General features: G+C 35.5%; 1 protein-coding gene across 1 annotated transcript in view; it reads left to right on the forward strand.

The window, feature by feature from the left end:
* Nucleotides 1-19,798, forward strand: part of ADGRV1 (adhesion G protein-coupled receptor V1) — a 559,991-nt gene that overhangs the window by 144,190 nt on the left and 396,003 nt on the right. The window contains exons 45-53 of the mRNA XM_042956013.1: nucleotides 2,013-2,188; nucleotides 3,017-3,141; nucleotides 6,022-6,179; nucleotides 6,270-6,416; nucleotides 6,738-6,845; nucleotides 9,729-9,993; nucleotides 10,952-11,074; nucleotides 17,212-17,434; nucleotides 17,764-17,968. Coding sequence (XP_042811947.1) covers nucleotides 2,013-2,188; nucleotides 3,017-3,141; nucleotides 6,022-6,179; nucleotides 6,270-6,416; nucleotides 6,738-6,845; nucleotides 9,729-9,993; nucleotides 10,952-11,074; nucleotides 17,212-17,434; nucleotides 17,764-17,968 — 1,530 coding nt within the window. The remainder of the gene's footprint in view (nucleotides 1-2,012; nucleotides 2,189-3,016; nucleotides 3,142-6,021; nucleotides 6,180-6,269; nucleotides 6,417-6,737; nucleotides 6,846-9,728; nucleotides 9,994-10,951; nucleotides 11,075-17,211; nucleotides 17,435-17,763; nucleotides 17,969-19,798) is intronic.

A 19,798-nucleotide genomic window follows, 5' to 3' on the forward strand; every position in this document is an offset into this window, starting at 1 on the left:
ATTCATTCATTCATTCATTCAGTTTAAAGTTTATTTATTTATTTTTGAGAGAGACAGAGAGAGAGGATACGAGCAAGAGAGGAGAGAGAGGATCCCAAGCAGATTCTGCACTGATAGCACAGAGCCTGTCACGGGGCTCAGTTGCATGAACCGTGAGATCATGACCTGAGCTGAAATCAAGAGTTAGACACTTGACCAACTGAGCCACCCAGGCGCCCCTAAATTTTATGTTTTAAAACACAGTTAAAGCTTAAAATTGCTAACTACATTTGCCTAAGATTTTTCAAGCCTGACATAAAGTATAATTATAAAGTAATGTATTTAAAATTATGTTATCTAAAAACAGTCTACCTGGTAATCACTTTTCTTTGTGATCAGTTTGTGTACACTTTAACTCATTTTAAATTCGTATTTATTTACATGTCCAATTTTTTCATGTTTTTGGAAATTTGAAAGTTTAATCATTTAAGAATACTTATATCTTGATATAGATATAAAAGAATTCTAATTTTAAGTATTTGATGAATTTTCCATTGCTTTACATTCACAGGCATTTTCCTCTTTTAAAAAATGTTTTTAATTTAATTAATTTAATAAACATTTTTATTTTTATTATCTATTTAAATTATAAAAATTATTCATTATAATTAATATATAATTATATATTATATAAATTATATATTATATATTATATATATATTATATAAATATTAATATATAATATATAGATGTCTATAATAAATACACATCTATATAAAACATATAATCTTCCTAATTATAATAATTGATCATTATTATGAATTATATTAATATAAATATATAATATAATTAAAATATAAATTACTATGTTAACATTTTTTTCTTAAAAGATTCTTTTTCACAGTGTTTAAAGATCTTTCTGTTAATTAGGCAAATTAAACATTAGAGAAAATTGGATTAAGTAGAATTTTCTTTCACTTATGTAACGGTCTTTTTCCCCATGTTTTTATTTTGAGGTATAAACAGTAAAATTCAAAAATCTTAAGTACATGGGTCATTAACTTTCAAAATATATATACACCCATGTAACCACACTCAGATTAATATATTGAGTATTACCATCACCTAGAAGTTTCTTTCTTTTCTCTTGCCCTCACCAGAGAAACTACTTTCTGGTTTCTGTCATTGAAGACTCGTTTTGTTGATTCTTGAGGTTCATATAAATAGGTACCATATAGCATGTACTCTTTGTATCTGGCTTCTTTTGGCCTACGTAGTTTTTGAGATCTATTGAGTTGCATCAGTAGTTCGGGTTTTTGTTGTTGGTGTTTTTTTGTTTTTTTGTTTTTTGTTTTTTTTTGAGAGAGAGAAAGAGCTTGAGCAGGGGAGAGTAGCAGAGAGAGAGTGAGAGAGAGAGAGAATTTTAAGCAAGCTCTGTGCTCAGTGTGCAGCTCGATGTGGGGCTTGATCTCACAACCATGAGATCATGACCTGAGTCGAAATCAAGAGTTGGATGCTTAGCCAGCTAAGCCACCCAGGCACCCCTATAGTTGGTTCTTTTTTATTGCTGAGTAGCACTGCACTGAATAGACCAGTATTTGTTTATCTGTCTTTCTTTTGATAAACATGTGGGTTGTTTCTAATTTGTGCCTACTATGGCTATAATTGCTTTTTTTTTACAGTGACTCTTACACTAGAATGAGACTGATGCAGTTATGTAGCTAAGCAGGATAAAGAGTTAGCAAACATCAAGACCTAAATTTATTTTTTTAATGTCAACATTATTTTTAAATGTCATAAAATTTATTTTTAGAGACTTCAGTGCAATATATCACAGTGTTGAAAATCTTGAAAGTGGTAACTTGAAACACTTATAACTATTACATATTATGGGGATCAGTATTAAGATAAAAAAGAAGCGATCTTTTCCAAAATGTATAATCTTGTTGTCAAAAATGTTTAGCAGATTTCTTTGTATGTATATTGCAGAAATACTGAAGTCTAGTAACTTTATCTTTTAATTTTGTTTTCAGGCCCTACACATTTCCGCCATATTGGACACTGAACCAGAGATGGATGAGCATTTTGTATGCACCTTGTTTAATCCGACTGGAGGTGCTAGACTGGGGGCACATGTTCAAACCCTGATAACAGTTTTGCAAAACCAGGCCCCTCTGGGGTTATTCAGTATCTCTGCAGTTGCAAATAGGTATAGTTTATTCATAAGGAAATTGTCAAGTAGGAAATATCTTTTGACATAAAGAAAATGCAGAGGGAAATTGATCTCTGACTCTTTTAAAGGGTACTTTTAAAATGAGCTCCAGCAGATAGATCCAGAGAGGCGTTATGCCCTCTTGTGACAAGGAACATCCAAAACCTAATCATGTCTTGTATAATGGTATTATTAGAATTCTTATTTCCTTGGAATTCCCACTTTCAAGTGAAGGCTTGTACAATTTTGTATTTTCAATGATGGTAAAAAGCAAGAAATGGTATAAAAATATTTAGCTGTTCAAACCAAATGAATGACTCTTCATACATATATTAACATGGTTGTGGTTTGAAATTCCGCTGGAAGCTGACACATATTTGATTTTTTATTTCTTAGAAATACTCTATTTCTTAGAAATACTCCAGTAGATCTAGTTTTAGTACTAAACTAATAATTTTTGGATTCATTTTTTTTCTTTTTGATATGCTGTTGATTCATCTAAGAGGAAACTTAGGAGTGACAAAGCTTTATTTTTTAGAATATATAGTATGAAGTTACTGACTCTGGGTATTTCTTAATACTTAAGAATGTACTTAGTATATTTTTAAAACCACAGTATCAGATCATGGTACTTCTTTAATCTTCATAAATTAATATTTTGAGCTGTAGGGGTCTAATTTTCATGCTGTGTGAAATTTGTGGATGGATCTCACCTTGACTTATGTAAATTTAAAAGTGTATTAAATATATTCTAGCATTGTGATATATATATTCAGTATGTAGAAATTATATTATTTTCTGCTTTCTGTAATCTTTTTTTTTTAGAGCCACGTTTATAGACGTTGAAGAAGCCAACAGGACTGTATATTTAAACGTGTCACGCACTAATGGCATTGATTTAGCTGTGAGTGTGGAGTGGGAGACAGTATCTGAAACAGCCTTTGGCATGAGTACGTTTGGTTTCTTGTAAGCACAAAATTTTATAACCGAGAAAGATCGCATCTATCAGATTTAATTTCCCCCCATGAATTGTATCTTATGGATCTGTTGAAAATGGAGAACAGATGTCTAATTCTTTTATTGCAGCCGCAAATATTTATTGAGAGTCTATCATGTGTCAGGCATGATATTGAACTCATGATGCTTAGAATTTAGGAGGAGACAAAAATAAACTCAGTAAGTAAAACTCAGTATGTAGTTTAAAACTGTAATAAATGTTTTAAAGGAGTAATTCTAAGTGCTGTGAGAACACGAAGGAGTGCTTCCCAAGAGTATCAGTGTTTGAACAAGGATTGAATGATGAGTGATGTTGATTCTACAAAGATCTGAGTTGGAGGAACATGGAGGGAAGGTGGGAAACTATTGAGGCACAAGTCTAGAGGCATAAAAAAGTGTAGAAATGATGAACTGTAGAGTGGACATTGGAGTTAGAAATAAGTGGGAGAGTTGACTTTGAAGGACTAGGTAAGACCTGATCATTGAAGAGCTTGAAGAATATGTTAGGTACTTTAGTCTTTATTCTAGGGTTAATGGAAAGTCTCTGGTTCATGCTTACAGGAGGGTTGCCAGGTATATTTGTGGAGTGTGGCATAATCTCATTTGCATTTCAAAGATACAATTCTTGGTACTGTGTAGAGAATGATTTGGCAAAGAAGAAAAGAGAGGATGAAAGGAGACAAACAAAAGGTCAGCCTATGGTCGTTTGGACAAAGTGATGGATTGTGTATGAAGGAGATTGCAGAGATAATTACTAGATTTTTAGCTTCTGTGGTTGCACGGAGAGTCATACTTGCCAGTAAGAAAAGGAGTAATGGATGAGGGCTAGGTGTTATTTTGGTGAGAGGGAGTAAAATATGTGATTTAACACATTTTGAATTTGAGTTACTTTTGAGAAGACATCTCTCTAGACTCAAAGGAACAGAAACTTTTGCAGAGATAAATTTGGATATCTTTAGTGTGTATGTTGTATTTAAAATCATGGAAATTCATGTAAAAACCTGGAAAGAGGGACTGTAGGTAGAGAAGGGAGGAGGACCCAGACTGAGCTCTGAGAAGGCTCAAATTGAGTTACTAGGGAGAGGAAGAGGATGAAGCAAAGGAGACGTAGAAGACCTAGTGTGAGAAACCCAAGGGAATGGGGGATTGCAGACAGCAGCAGAAGAATGTTTGAAAAAGGAAGGAGTGGTAACTGTTAGTTGCTGGTGTAGAAGCCCAGTAAGATAAAAACCAAAAAATGTCTATTGTGGTTAGCAATAGAGAAGGAATAAAATAGCAAGAGCTATTTGTATAGAGGGATAGGAATTGAAATTACATTTTGAATGGAGGTAAGGGAATGGAGACCTCAAATATATGTAACTGTTTGAGGTTTGACTGAGAAGGTAGGACCTAGCAAAGGTAGTGATATGGTGTAGGACTCAAGGGGTTTTGTTTATTCATTTGTTTAGTTTCGAGAGACTTAAGCATATTTAAATGCTGACAGAAAAGGCCTAGTAAGTAGAGAAAGAGTGAATATTTAAAATGGAAAGGGTTAGTAGCGGTATAATTTTCTAAAAGACAGGAGGTGATAGGATCCAAAAAGGAAAGAGTATGATTTCTAATTCAGTTATCTCATTATGGTTTGGAATCTGCATGTGTTTTTGGAAGTACTTGTGAGGGTGTATGTTGGAGATTCTTAAATGTCAGCATTATTTATTTTTCATTCACCATCTTCCTGCATTATGGTAGGGAAGGATTAGGCCAGATGGTAAGGACCTTAATGTAAAACATTCAGACTCTTAATGCGAAAGCTGTGGTGTACCTTTAAAAGATGACAGTAGGAATTAAAAATACTTGTTTTTTAGGAAAGGAAATCACTTTGAGGCATTGACATGACTTCTTGAACTGGTAATCTGAAAATGATCAATAATTTATAAGGAGCCTAGATTTCAACCTTGACATTTATTCTTATTGTTCACACATTAGCTAAAGTTTAAAAAGAAATCTCTTTGGGAAACTGGTATGATAATAAAACGTAGAGCTTTTTAAAAATTATTGTTCATGGGATAGGGATTTTTTTTTTGTCTTTGTTTAAATGTGCAAAATTTGGGACATGTACCTGTGATAAGTTGATTAAAAACTTGACAACTATTTAAAGTAGGTGAGTCTGTTTTGGTGTTCTTAAATATATAATGTGTAAAGCAAGAAATCAGTGGATGGGCATAGTTTCAAATTAACATTGTAAGTTTTTAAAACTAAACATTTAGTGTGTTTCTGTAAAACTAGATTATTTAAACATTTCTCAATTATATTTTCATCATCTTTATGAAAGTTGATAAAAATCATGTTGAGCATATTTCCCTTTAAAATATACATTTAGTATTTTAGGGGTGCCTGGGTGGCTCAGTCGGTTAAGTGTCCGACTTTGGCTCAGGTCATGATCTCGCGGTTCTTGGGTTTGAGCCCCACGTTGGGCTCTGTGCTGACAGCTCAGAGCCTAGAGCCTGCTTCAGATTCTGTGCCTCGCTCTCTGTCTGCCCCTTCCCCACTCACTCTCTGTGTCTCTCTTTCTCTCTCTCAAAAATAAATAAACATTAAAACATTTTTAAATATACATTTAGTATTTTAAATGCACTTTGGAAAGATCTATGTAGATTTAGAACAGAGTTTTAACAATTTTTAAAAGTTGTTATTTTTAGTTATTTTTTAAATTCTATGGCTTATATTTTTTGTCTTATACACACACACCATTTATGTCTTACAACAAACTCACTAGTTGAACTGTTTAAACAATAAACTTGGCATAAAGATTTGAAGGGGTTTTACATTAGCAAATCATGATTTATGTTTTTCAGGGGGAATGGATGCTGTGTTTTCCATAGTTCAAAGTTTTTTGGATGCATCACCTTCTGGTTGGTGTTTCTTTATTTTGGAAGATTCAATTTATGGTGTAATGTTAAGAAAAGTGTCTTCTACTATTTATCGATGGCAAGGGATTTTTGTACCACTTGAGGTAACATCAGTCATTTTATAGTACATAAAATAAAATGTACATGTAAATATCAGATGACTCATGAATTAACTGTTATTCCTTGTTTCCTAGGATTTAAATATAGAAAATCCTAAAACTTGTGAGGCATTTAATATTGGTGTTTCTCCTTACTTTGTGATTACTCATGAAGAAAGAAATGAAGAAAAGCCTTCCGTTATCAGTGTGTATACATTCACATCTGGATTCAAATTATTCTTGGTAAAAAATGTCTTCATTTTTTGTAGATTTCTTTATTTAAAAGGAAAATTAGATTTGTAAGATCTAAATGGAAGATAATATATGTTCTATATTAATATGAAAAGCAGCTTTTTGCAAGTTGATACACATTTTAGCAGAGTGACTTTATCCGGGATATTTTTGTCTGTCTTGAAATGACACCTAAGTATGCATTCCTAGTGTTCAGAATGATTTTTAAAATTTTGAACTTCAAATATTACTCATACTATTAGTGTATTCAGAGCCTTTCCTAGTTAAATTCGCCTTTAAATATTTTTTCCCATGATCTTATCTTCCTTGCAGGTACAAACGATCATTATTTCGGAAAGTTCTCAAGTAAAATATTTTAGTTCAGAAAATCAAGATTATTTAATTGTTGCAAGTCAAAGAGATGATTCTGAATTAACTCAGGTCTGATTCTTTTAAAATGAATTTTTAAAAAGTACTCTATTTGAAACTCGTCAAAGGTGTAGTCTGTAAATTTAGTGTAAAAAACCCCCATTATTTGATGGTGGTAAAATAGTAAAGTAGAATGTAGATATTAATTATTCACAGTTAATTTTTAAACATTGGAATTATAAATGTTGTCTTCAAGAGGCAGACCAAGTGCAGTAATAAGCATGAACATTTAATTAGAGTTTAATGGCTTTGGAAAACATTATGCAGAAAAATCATGTAACTGGACAGATGGTATCACTAATAATTCATGATTAGCATTGCCAAATGGGCGCTTAACATCACCCCCAGAAATTCCACAGTTCTCTAATTAACTACATCTCATAATCCTAATAATACTTACTTGATAATTTTCTCACTCCTCTGACTCACTTACCTGCTTCTCATTGCATTTTCAGCTGATGACTTTGTTGAAATGAAATCTACCAGAAAGGAGCTTAGTCATCTTGCCAAGACCAAATTCAGAAACCTTCTTGAAACCCAGTCTTATTCCTCCATCCCGTTATGGAAAAAGTTTTCCTTCTATAACAACCAGGCTCCTCTTGCCATAAGAAGGTTTAGTTATTCCCTTTGTGTCTGGCATCACTAGTGTCTCTCTCTGTCAAATTATTGCAATCAGTGTAAATGCAGGATCTCCAAGTTTCAAAAGAAATTTCTCTCCTGATCTCACCCCCTTCTACCTTCTGTTTCATTTCTTTTCTCCCTTCTGTAGTAAGACACGGTGAAAGAATTGTCTACCAGCTTTTGTCTTTCCTCATGGTCATTGATGACAGCTGGGTTGCAAATTCACTGGATGTTTTTTTGGTCATTGTCTTATGCTGCTTCCTATTAGCATGTGACAGTTACCTCATCCTCAAATTTAAACTGTCTCTTGTCTTCATTTCTTTTTTTTTTAATTTTTTAAATATTTATTCTTGAGAGAGAGTGAGACAGAGCATGAGCAAGGGAGGGACAGAGAGAGCCAGGGAGACACAGAATCCGAAGCAGGCTCTAATCTCTGAGCCAACAGCACAAAGACTGACGTGGGGCTCGAACTCATGAACAATGAGATCATGACCTGAGCCGAAGTCAGATGCTTAACCAATTGAGCCACCCCGACACCCCTCTTCTCTTCATTTCTGAAATACCACACAGGTTTGCCTTCTGTGTCTCTGTGTCACCCTTTTCAGTTTCCACCGCCAGTTCCTCCTCCCTTTTCTGAACTTAGATATCTTGGCGGTTTTCAGTTTTAGTGTTTGTTCAAATTTCTTTTTCTTTTTGTCCAATCCAGGTACTTTTATCAATCCTGTGCCTTTAGGTGTCAGTTATAGTCTGTCTTCCAATTTTCTTGGTAGCCTTTTCTCTAATTTCTAGACTTACATATCTAACTTCTTGTTGGCATCACTCCGTAAGTACCTAAGTTTAATAACATATCGCAAACTTAACTTTGATTTTCTCTTTGAAACTTGTTGCAATGCTTGCTTTCATCTCAGGAAATAGCAACCTCATAAATGCAATTGCTCAAGACCAAATGCTGGCATTCATCTTTCTTGATTACTCATTTTTATTCATTCACATCTAATTTATAACTGTTTTTGATTATTTCTCCTAGTAATGTTTTGAATACAGACATTTCTTTCCATCTCTTATTCTCACTGCCTCGTCCAGGTCCTGTCATTTCTCTCCCACACTGTTGGAGTAGCCTCCCAGCTGCTCTCAGAACTTCTCTGACTCCTCACATCCCTTATCCATCAAGTAGCTGGAGCAGTCTTTTAAAAATAATATTTCATATTATTCCTCATTTTAAAACTATTCAGTGATTTCTAATTATATGTAAAATAAATTCTAAGTTATTTAATAATGGACTATAAGTAGCATAACTATATTTCTGTATCCACTCAACACAGGACTGGATTATGTCAATACTGTCGCTTTTGCTCTGTAAAGGATCCCAGTGATAAATTATATGGTCATCTTCACTGTCTTCACTGTCTTCATTCCTTAGCACTATCAACTTCCTTCTAGTTGGACCATTCTTCATTCAGCTTATGACAAACATTTTTTGCCTTAGAAATTTTTCCATGTCATTCATTGTCATTCTTTCCAACTTTATTTCCCTAGTACACCCATAATTCTTTATCATATCATCCCAGTTGTTATCTTCAGCATTTGTCTCAATTGAATAATCGTACATTTATTTATCAGTGTGTTTATTGTTTGCCTTTTCCTAACAGTTAATAAGATCCATAAGGGAGAGGCCACTCTATCCATAATTCCTAACATAATGCCAGTCTCACATAAGATTTCCAGTTGTTGACTGAATAAATATAATTCTGCAATTGACCAGATTGTGTAAGAAACCAGGTAGATTCAGGATCTTCTTTTAATTTTAAATATGTGAACACTCACCTTAAAACCTTGTATGCATTGCCACCTTCAGGACTAAAAATTTTTGGTGTTTCTTTTTATATTCTATTGCTTGAACAGTGGATAAGGAATGATATTACAGCATCAGAAGGTTTCTTACCCACAACTGAAATTTTCATATATAAGTAACTTCTCTCCTGTTTTTAGCTTTCCTTTTCTCTTTCAGTGACTTGCCCCTACCCAGATGTATATTTGAAATTGATTTATTTTCATATAACTTCTTTTTCACTCATTGTCTGCCTGTGCTTATACACACACACACACACACACAGAGCAGTGAGAGAGCGTCAGTTTTGATATTTTCTCATTTATGAAAGTATCCTCCTAACTAAATAAAGGGTACCAGGAAAGTAAATAAATGATATTGGTTAAAATCACACAAGTACTAAATTCCTACTCATGAAGGGTTTTGTATTTGAACATTTCCCACAGGTCTTCAGATGGAGCGGAGAAAGCTTCACCTTGCATCAGACACTTCCTGTCCGAGGTGTGCTGAGCATAGCCTTGTTCACCCGAAGAGGCTCTGTGTTCTTAGCCATTTCCCAGGTTAATGCCAGGCTAAATTCCCTTTTACTCAGATGGTCTGGCAGTGAGTTTATTAACATTCAAGAAGTGCCAATTAGTGGGACAACACAAGTTGAGGCCTTGGCTTCAGGAGATGATATTTACTTAATCTTTGCCAAAACTCTCTCTCTAGGTAAGAAGATATTAGCGTTTGCCATATATACGTTGTGGTTGAAATTATACAGCATTCATATAGTAGGATCTTTATGAAAACACGTAGCTCTCGGAATAATTTTTTAGCTAATCCATTTCTTCTTTTCTTTAATGTTTATTTTGAGAGAGAGAGAGAGCATGTGCCCACACGTGTGCAGGGGGAGGGGCAGAGAGAGGGAGGAAAGAGAGAATCCCAAGCAGGATCTGCACTGTGAGGGCGGAGCCCAGTGCGGGTCTCCATCCCGTGAACCGTGAGATCATGACCTTAGCCAGAACCAAGAGTCAGATGCTCAACTGACTGAGCTGCCCAGGTGCCCCAGCTAATCCATTTCTTGATGCATAAGGTATTGACTGTCAGCTACAAATGGATTTTAGGGGGAAAAAACAGATTTTAAGTGTTATATGTATAATCTTTAGATGACAAACTATCACATTAAAGTTATATTAAAATTTGGGATGGGTATGTAAAGTGGAAAGATCTATGAAGATCTTATATCAGAAGTGCAAACAGATAACATTTTATGTGACTGTACTTGGGGAGCCGTGGGTAATTTATAGTAGTAATAAATAGTGCTCAGCGACTTTTGATAAGACTGTTTCAAAATATTCTCTGAGTATAAATATGCTTTCTTTTGCCTAGTGGAACTTTCTTAGGTAAAACTTAAGCATTCCTAAAAAAACAAACGTGTGTCACTGTTCTTTAATATCAGATCATGATTTGATTAAGCAGTGACCATACTTCATGTAGTAAATGCAAAAAGACATTTGAAGTGTTTCCTACCAAGTTGTGTTATTATTTAAATAAATGAATTTGGAGGAATGTCCTAACTAAATTTGTTTTTAAATTAAATATTTTTATAATTTTTTTACTGTGTAATTTCGTCATTTTTTTCCTGTAACTTTTGCCTTCAGATTTGGCTTTTATTCCATTATTGTAGGAAATCAGAATTCAATTGATATTTTCATCTGGGAGACAGGACAGTCTTCTTTCAGATATTTTCAATCCCTGGATTTTACTACCATTAATAGGATCTACGCCTTTACACCAGCTTCAGGAATAGGTAAGGGTGTTTAAACTAGTCTGAAATGCAATGTAGAAAGCTAGAATAATTTTAATCTTGTTGAGTTAGAGATAGTATCACTTTGCCAGACACTGGGTCTTTTAATAAGGATCTAAAATCAAGATCTTAACAGTACTATTTCTGGAAATCCTAGAAATTCAAAAGGGCTAATATTTTTAAATGGGAATTGTGCTTGAGAAGAATCAGAATAACTGAAATGTGTTATTTTAGACATAATAGTGAGCATTAGTGAACATATCAGTGAGCAGACAACATTAGTGAAGTAATACATTTATTTTGTCTAGAGAAAAATGAAGAGTGACATTGCATATAGTGTATATTTTAAATATGAAAGTATAAAAGGATAACAGGTATCTGCATTGAAGTATTTTTAAAAAGTCAGAAAATGGCTGTTCACTCTCCCATCCTTCTTCCAGTCTGATCCTGTCTTGACTTTCTGTGCTTTAATATACACATCAGAAACATAAGCAATATTTTTACTCACAGTTGTTTCAGAAACAAAAGTCTGTTAGTGAGAAACCAAAGGGTGAATGTTGTCTGGAGGCTGTAGGATTATTGCAGGGTTGGTGAAGAATCATTTAGGTGGACCAGTGGCAACAAGGCATACAGGCCAGCAGCACTTGGCCTATTGAGCTTGTGGGCTGCCTCTCCGAACAGGTGTGAACAATGCAGGGAGCAGGCTCACTGAGTCATCAGGTCTCCTGTTAGGGTGCCCAGAGGAACTTGGAAGCCAAACCAAGTGACTCAGCAGGTGAGTCTGGATCAAAGCTTCACTTTTAAACTGAGACATAGGAATTTTGTATGAATCAAACAGCACCATTTATTATTAGCCATTATATATAAGTCATTAAGGTTATGAAGAGTTCTTTCTTTTTTTAAATTTTTTTCAAGTTTATTTATTTATTTTAATGGGCAGGAGAGTGGCAGAGAGAGAGAGAGAGAGAGAGGGAGAGAGAGAGAGAGAGAGAGAAAATACCAAGCAAGTTTTGTGCTGTCATCACAGAACCCTATGCAGGGCTCGATCCCATGAACCGTGAGATCATGACCTGAGCCAAAATCAAGAATTGGACGCTTAACTGACTGTGCCACCCAGGCACCCCTAAAGTTATGAAGAATTCTGTACCTTCAAAGGTCTGGTTGGAGAAGCAAGAAAAATATTAAGACAATAATTCAAGATAGAATTCCAGTCCTATTTGCTCTGTCATTGGTGGAATTGAAGTGGGTAAGAGGTATCAGAGGGGAGCTTGAGCTCGGCCTGGGTGGGCTGGTAGGAAATGTTGTGCGCAGGAGGGAAGGTGTGAGCAAAAGAGAAAAGTAGAAGTAGACATGATGCTGAGGGCACAGTGAGTCAACCAGAGTGGTAGGGACAGAGGATTTGACTCAGCGTAGTGGTGGTAAGGTTGGAAACACACTAGCATCTATACAAGAAGGTCTGGAATGTCAGGTTCAGGATTTCATATGTGTTTGGATGGTTCAGTGGTTCCCCAATATTTTTGCCTTAGGAACTTCTCATTCTCTTAAAATGTTAAGGAACTCAGAGTGCTTTTGTTTGTGTGGGTTCTATTTACTAATATTTATTGTATTAGAAATTAAAAAGGAGAAATGTTAAAGATACTTCTTAATTAAGAATGAGAGCAATGAACTTACTACATGTGAACAAAAATAACACATTTTATTTTTTTAAAAAAAGTATTTTCTAAAATAAAAACCTTTGTACAAAGAATGGTATTACTTTCTTATTTTACAAGTTCCTTTAATGTCTTGTTTCTTATGTCTGTGTCTGTATTCTGTCTACTGCAATATTATCAGTCATATGGCCTCCAGAAAATCCCACATACACTCAACAAAGAATAAGAATGGTGTAGACAAACAGCATCTGAGTATTACTACAAAAATAGTTTTGACCTCACAGACCCTCTTGAAGTGTGTCAGTGACTGTTAGGGGTCTGGTGACTGCCTAAACTCTGAGCATTATTAGGGTAGAGAAATCCTTGAAGGCATTTCAAAAGCAAATGATGATCAAAAACATGTTTTCTAATTCCACCTAGCTTTGGTGTATGTAATATGCTGGATGCAGAGTTTGCACCTTCACGGACAGGAGTTAACATAGAAGCCTCTGCAGGGTTTAGAGATGTGGCACTGAAGAAATCAGCCAGAGGTTTAGATTTTGGAGACATCAATGCATTCAGGTAGTTGAACTCATAAAAGCTAGAATCTACTTAGGATACTGAGAAGAGTAGAGGATTTAGCACAAATATAGGAATCTGTTCTCGCAGTTTCTCTCTTAGGTGCCTGACTGCAGTTTTCTCATTCAGGCACTGTAATCTTTAGACCCTGTCTCCTTCAGTTACCTCACCTGCTGAGCAGGAATCAGCATTATTTATCTCTCATTGCTTTATGGATTATCTATCTCATTGTGCTTTGTTTCCCTGTGCCCTCTTCCCTCCTCAGTCCCATGTCCATGCTACTTTCTCCCAGACCCTGGCCACCTGACATCTGGACCATTACATCATTGTCTGGCCTCTACCTTAGGCTCACTGTGCTGTCAGAGCCCTGTGTGTGTCTCTGTTCTGTGCATCCTCTTCGTAAATACCTTCTCTTGACTTGTCGTGACACCTCTCTGATGGGTCGTAGCTGTGACTTTCTTATCATTCACTCAGCAGTTGATTTACTAAATAAATTATGTATCTTTCACCGTGTATTTGTTTGTGTCTACTTGTCCTTTAATTTTGTTCCTTTATTAGTTTTGCTTTTCTTACACCTCAAGTTTTCAAGTGGACTAACAGTATCTACTTGAGTCACTTATTATAATTCAAAATAGTTTCCTAATGAATGTTTTTAAGGATGACAAGTGCTGCCTGAATGGGTTATTAATTGAAGTTATAGAATTCTCTTTAAAGATTTTTAAAGAAATAGAATAGGCACACTTTCTAAAAGAATTTATGAAAAATTCTGCCAGAGGCTTGTTAGGGGACCCATTGTGAGGTCTCTTTATTTCTTTTGTTTCTGTGACTTGAGGTTGTAGAAGTATGAAAAGATTGTAAGTAATTATTTAGAATGGCTTATTATAGATCCCCTGAAAGCTGAAATTATGCATTAAATAATATTCAAGGACTTTCTTATTTTGAATATGTCAAATATTAGATTGGAGCCATGACTGTGAGGATTACATATTTATTCGGGTTAATGACTTGACAGAGATTATTGGGTGGTGACAGAATTCTTTAAATGCAAGAGGAAGAATGGATATGACAGAGAAGGCAAGGACATATACACTTATCTTTCTTTCTTCCTTCTCTCCTTCATTATTTAATAGAGTTTTTAAAATGCCAGTTATGTGCCAGGCATAGTGGTAGGCCCTGAGGAAATAAGGACAAACAAAACGAATTCTAGTCCCTGCTCTGAAGAAGTTTAACGTACAATAGGGAATGGGGGACATGATATATAATCACACACAAAAAGCTTCTAGGTACAAACATAACTGTTGTCCAAGGATACGGTGCTGTCATAACACAAAATAGAGAAGACTTGACCAGGTCTAAGGGATGTCCAGAAAGCTTCTTTAAGGAAGAGGCATTTAATTAATGCTGCTGGAAAGACACTGATCCCTCCCTTTCTCCTTAACTCCCCAATACTCTCAGCTTCACTATCACCTTTGAAAAACCATCATCTTTGGAAATCATTTGGATGAATTCATCATTCTCTTCATTCCTGCAGAGTGACCATAAGAAGCCCAGGCCCCCTCTAGAGAAAGCGACTGTCATCTCATCTGTGTGTGTCCTAGATCCCATGAGCCCTAATTTCCAGACCAGGGGCACAACTCTTCCCTCCCCCAACTTCCTACACCCTTCCACAGTGCCTCCCAGAACAGACCCAACTTTTCTCGTAATTTCCCTCACCTCTTTGCCCTGGAACCTCGCTCTAGCACTCAGCACTCAGTCCTGGGACTTCTCTATCTACACTCCTTAAATGATCTCAGCCAGTTGCCTTCCTTTGGAATACTCTTATTTGTTTGCTTATGGTTTTGATAACTGGAAGGGAAATCTATAATCAGTACCAGTTAAAATTTTGTTCTCCAGAGGAGAGGTATAGGATTTTTTTTCTTTTAAATTCCCTGGCCCACTTCTGTGATCTTGAACAGTACAAATATCGTTTTCTGAGAAAACACTTTCTGCATACATACTCTACAGATTTGAGCCCCCTACGTTTCCTAGTCTGAATGTCTGATTATCTTTTTGTTGCCTTCTCATATTTCTCAGATTGAGAGGAAATGAATAGAGTGTATCTCCAATGATTAAGATACATAATCAATCAATGATGCTCAGAGTACTTTAGTTTATGATTTTGGTTGAGCCTGTAGAAACAATTATTGATTGGACCTGTAGAATCATTTAAATTTGGGAGATGTTGAGATCTGTCTGAGAAATTTTCTCTTTACTGAATGTCCCCAGTTTAACAAAGCTTTATGAAAAATATGTCATCATTGTTAACATACAAGTTTATTGATAACATTTTTCTTGATTTTTACCTTTTATACAACATTTATTAGACTGCAATAGCACTTAAATAATTACCATAAAGAAACATAATGAATAATTCTTGATATTTAAGGATTTGGAATCTTCCATTGTAACCTTATAGGCTGAAATGTTCATGGTTTCTGGTTCTAGTGCTGTTTTAATATCCAACCCATCTTAGTTGATATCTTTATGTTCCCATGTGTTTCTTCAAGTACTAGAATTTGTGCATGTTTCTGGATGGTTTCTCAGTTTTAAGCCTGAAGATTGCTTAATGGTATATACAACGTAATAAGCTCCCTTTCTCTGAATTTCCCCTTATACAATGTACTAAGCCCCTTTACCCTCCATGTTTGCTAATATGTACCATTGCATTGAATCATTAAGAGCACATTTTCCTACTAACATTTCAAAAAGCATTGGCAGCAAGATCATAAATTTGTTCATATCCTTTGGCCTAATTACCACCTTTAAGAATTTATCAAATGAAAAAAATTAATAACTGTCTCTAATTCATCTTGAAAAGTTAAATAAAAATAATAAACATTCAATGTAGAGAACATTTAGGCATTTTTTTATTAAGTAATTTTTTTTAGCATTTATTCATTTTTAAGAGACAGACAGAGAGCACGAGTGGGGGAGGGGCAGAGAGAGAGGGAGACACAGAAACCGAAGCAGGCTCCAGGCTCTGAGCTGTCAACACAGAGCCCAACGTGGGGCTTGAACCACGAACTGTGAAATCATGACCTGAGCTGAAGTCGGACGCTTAACCAACTAAGCCACCCAGTCACCCATGAACATTTACGCATATTTTAAAGATCAACCCTGTAGATTATATATGCATTAAAACTATAAATTTCAATGCTTTGTAATAACACCTAAGAAATGCTGTATAAATTTAAGGTTAAGCTTTGTAATTAAGAATTTTTTTGTAAATAGTCTCTTTACTCATGGTTCATCATGAATCATATGGATGGTGGCTGGAAAGGAAAATACAAAAATGAAGCGTTTAGTGATGGGATTATACATCTTTTTCACTTTTAAAAATATCCTCCCATATTACCCAGCACATAAATACTGATGAATGCAGAGAGTCCACAATGCATTTGGGTTTCACCCAGTGATTTTTTTTCTGTTTTAATGTTTATTTATTTATTTTGAGAGAGAGAGCTGAGGAGGGGCAGAGAGAGAAAGGGAGAGAGAGAGAGAGAGAATCCCAAGCAGGCTCCATGCTGTTAGCGCAAAGCTTGACATGGGTCTCGAACTCACAAACCATGAGATCATGACCTGAGCCGAGGTCAGGAGTCAGATGCTTAACCGACTGAGCCACCCAGTTGCCCTATCCAGTGATTTCTTAAGTGGAAATAGGTTTATTGTTAGGCTGGTTTGATCATTCCACAGCATTTAAAAAATTACTATTTCAAATAATATTCATTTCAAATAATATTTTGATTTTCAGAAATCAGATCATATTTAGTTAATTCAGACACCAAAATGGAACTTTGAGAGTTGAAAAGATTTTGTTTTGGTCCTATAATAGGGAACATGTGAGATAACATTCACATTTTACTATAGTTGCCTTTTCTTTCCTTTCCACAGTCCACATACTTCTTGTTGGCCAAGCAATGTCTGCACTTTACTGCTGGAATTCAGAGCTGAATCAATTCTCTTTTATTCTGGAAGCACCTTCTGCTCATGATGCAGCTTCTGTTACAGTAAAGTCCCTTAATTCAAGCAAGAATTTAATTGCTCTAGTGGGAACCAGGCACTCACACATATATGAGCTGGCCTATATCTCCAGCCAGTCTGACTTTATTCCTAGGTACGTTCACCATTTTATACGGAACCTCTTTATGCTTACCATAGTTTTTATAGGGCACCTAATTTCTAAGTGTTTATTTAATGACTGAAAAAATATAAAATATAAGGTTAATTTATAATCTAGAAATTTGGTTATGTTCCATATTACTTATATATATTCTATCGAGCTAATCAGTATTTTAAACATTTTGGATTAAAATTTTATTTATGAAATGTGATTTTTCCAAATGATTAGTATTAATCAGTGTTCTGAGAATTTTATATGTAATCTACTGTGTATATGCCTGAGATTTGTTTCAGCTGTATTATTTGATGTGCTTCTTATGCTAGTTCAGGTGAACTGATATTTGAACCTGGTGACAGAGAAGCTGTAATAGTGGTAAATGTCCTTGATGATACAGTTCCAGAAGAAGAAGAATTCTTCAGAGTTGAGCTTAAAAATCCCAAAGGAGGAGCAGAGATTGGTATTAATGGTTATGTAAAAATAACTATTATGTCTAATGATGATGCCTATGGAGTCGTTGGATTTGCTCAGGTATAGATCCCACACTTAAAAGTCAAAATGATTTATTCATTGTATTTATATGCTAGATGTTGTCAGCACTCAGTCCTCCTTTGAGTATCTTAAGCCTCTCTTCCTTCTCTTTCCCTGTTTCACCCTGACTGTGCATTTTAAGGTGTACTTAACTGATGTCTTATAATTTATAGTCCTACACGCTGAAACTTCTGAATCATCTTGTCCTAAACTTTTTTTTTTTTGTACTGATTACTCTTATAGGATTGAATTTGAAATGTTCCCAGTTGGCCTTAGTCCTGGAGTTTGGCTCTGCTATTAGCCTTATCTCTAGAGGGTAATGATGAAACAAGTCCCAAATAGACTATATACTGTGTTTCATCACACACATCACCTACAAATATATTACTGTCTTATGTATATTGAGAGAGAGAGAGAGAGAGAGAGATTTATAACTGTACTTGCATTGTACACATGGAGGTGCTTTCCCCTGAAGAAAGAGAACTATTCAGATATTCTCAGGTTGACTTCCATCTCAGAGTTCATATTCCTTTATTCATGAGCAAAAGGACACCCTTTTATATTGCACCATTTAGTCCTGTGTGCGAACTCTATCCTGATTTCTTTTTTTTTAATATGAAATTTATTGTTAAATTGTTTTCCATACATCACCCAGTGCTCATCCCATCAGGTGCCCTCCTCAATGCCCACCACCCACTTTCCCTCCCTCCCACCCCCATCAGCCCTCAGTTTATTCTCAGTTTTGAAGAGTCTTTCATGGTTTGGCTCCCTCCCTCTCTAACTTTTTTTTTTCCTTCCCTTCCCCCATGGTCTTAAGTTTCTCAGGATCCACATAAGAGTGAAAACATATGGTATCTGTCTTTCTCTGCCTGCCTTATTTCACTTAGCATAACACTCTCCAGCTCCATCCACGTTTCTACAAAAGGCTACATTTCATTCTTTCTCATTGCCAAGTAGTATTTCATTGTGTATATAAACCACAATTTCTTTATCCATTCATCAGTTGATGGACATTTAGGCTTTTTCCACAATTTGGCTGTTGTTGAGAGTGCTGCTGTAAACATTGGGGTACAAGTGCCCCTATGCATCAGCACTCCTGTATCCCTTGGGTAAATTCCTAGGAGTGCTATTGCTGGATCATAGGGTAGATCTATTTTTAATTTTTTGAGGAACCTCCACACTGTTTTACAGAGCGGCTGCACCAGTTTGCATTCCCACCAACAGTGCAAGAGGGTTCCCATTTCTCCACATCCTCGCCAGCATCTATAGTCTCCTGATTTGTTCATTTTAGTCACTCTGAGTGGCGTGAGGTGGTATCTGAGTGTGGTTTTGATTTGTATTTCCCTGATGAGGAGCGACGTTGAGCATCTTTTCATGTGCCTGTTGGCCATATGGATGATGTCTTTAGATGAGTGTCTATTCATGTTTTCTGCCCATTTCTTCACTGGATTATTTCTTTTTCATATGTGGAGTTTGGTGAGTTCTTTATAGATTTTGGATACTAGCCCTTTGTCCGATATGTCATTTGCAAATATCTTTTCCCATTCTGTCAGTTGCCTTTTAGTTTCGTTGATTGTTTCCTTTGCTGCGCAGAAGCTTTTTATCTTCATGAGGTCCCAACAGTTCATTTTTGCTTTTAATTCCCTTGCCTTTGGAGATGTGTCAAGTAAGAAATTGCTACGGCTGAGGTCAGAGAGGTTTTTTCCTGCTTTCTCCTCTAGGGTTTTGATGGTTTCCTGTCTCACATTCAGGTCCTTTATCCATTTTGAGTTTATTTTTTATCCTTATTTCTTAACTAGAGTTATAGCTGCAACTATCATGTATCGTTCT

This window comes from Panthera leo, chromosome A1, assembly GCF_018350215.1.
Source record: "Panthera leo isolate Ple1 chromosome A1, P.leo_Ple1_pat1.1, whole genome shotgun sequence".
In the NCBI taxonomy this organism is placed as follows: Eukaryota; Metazoa; Chordata; class Mammalia; order Carnivora; family Felidae; genus Panthera; species Panthera leo.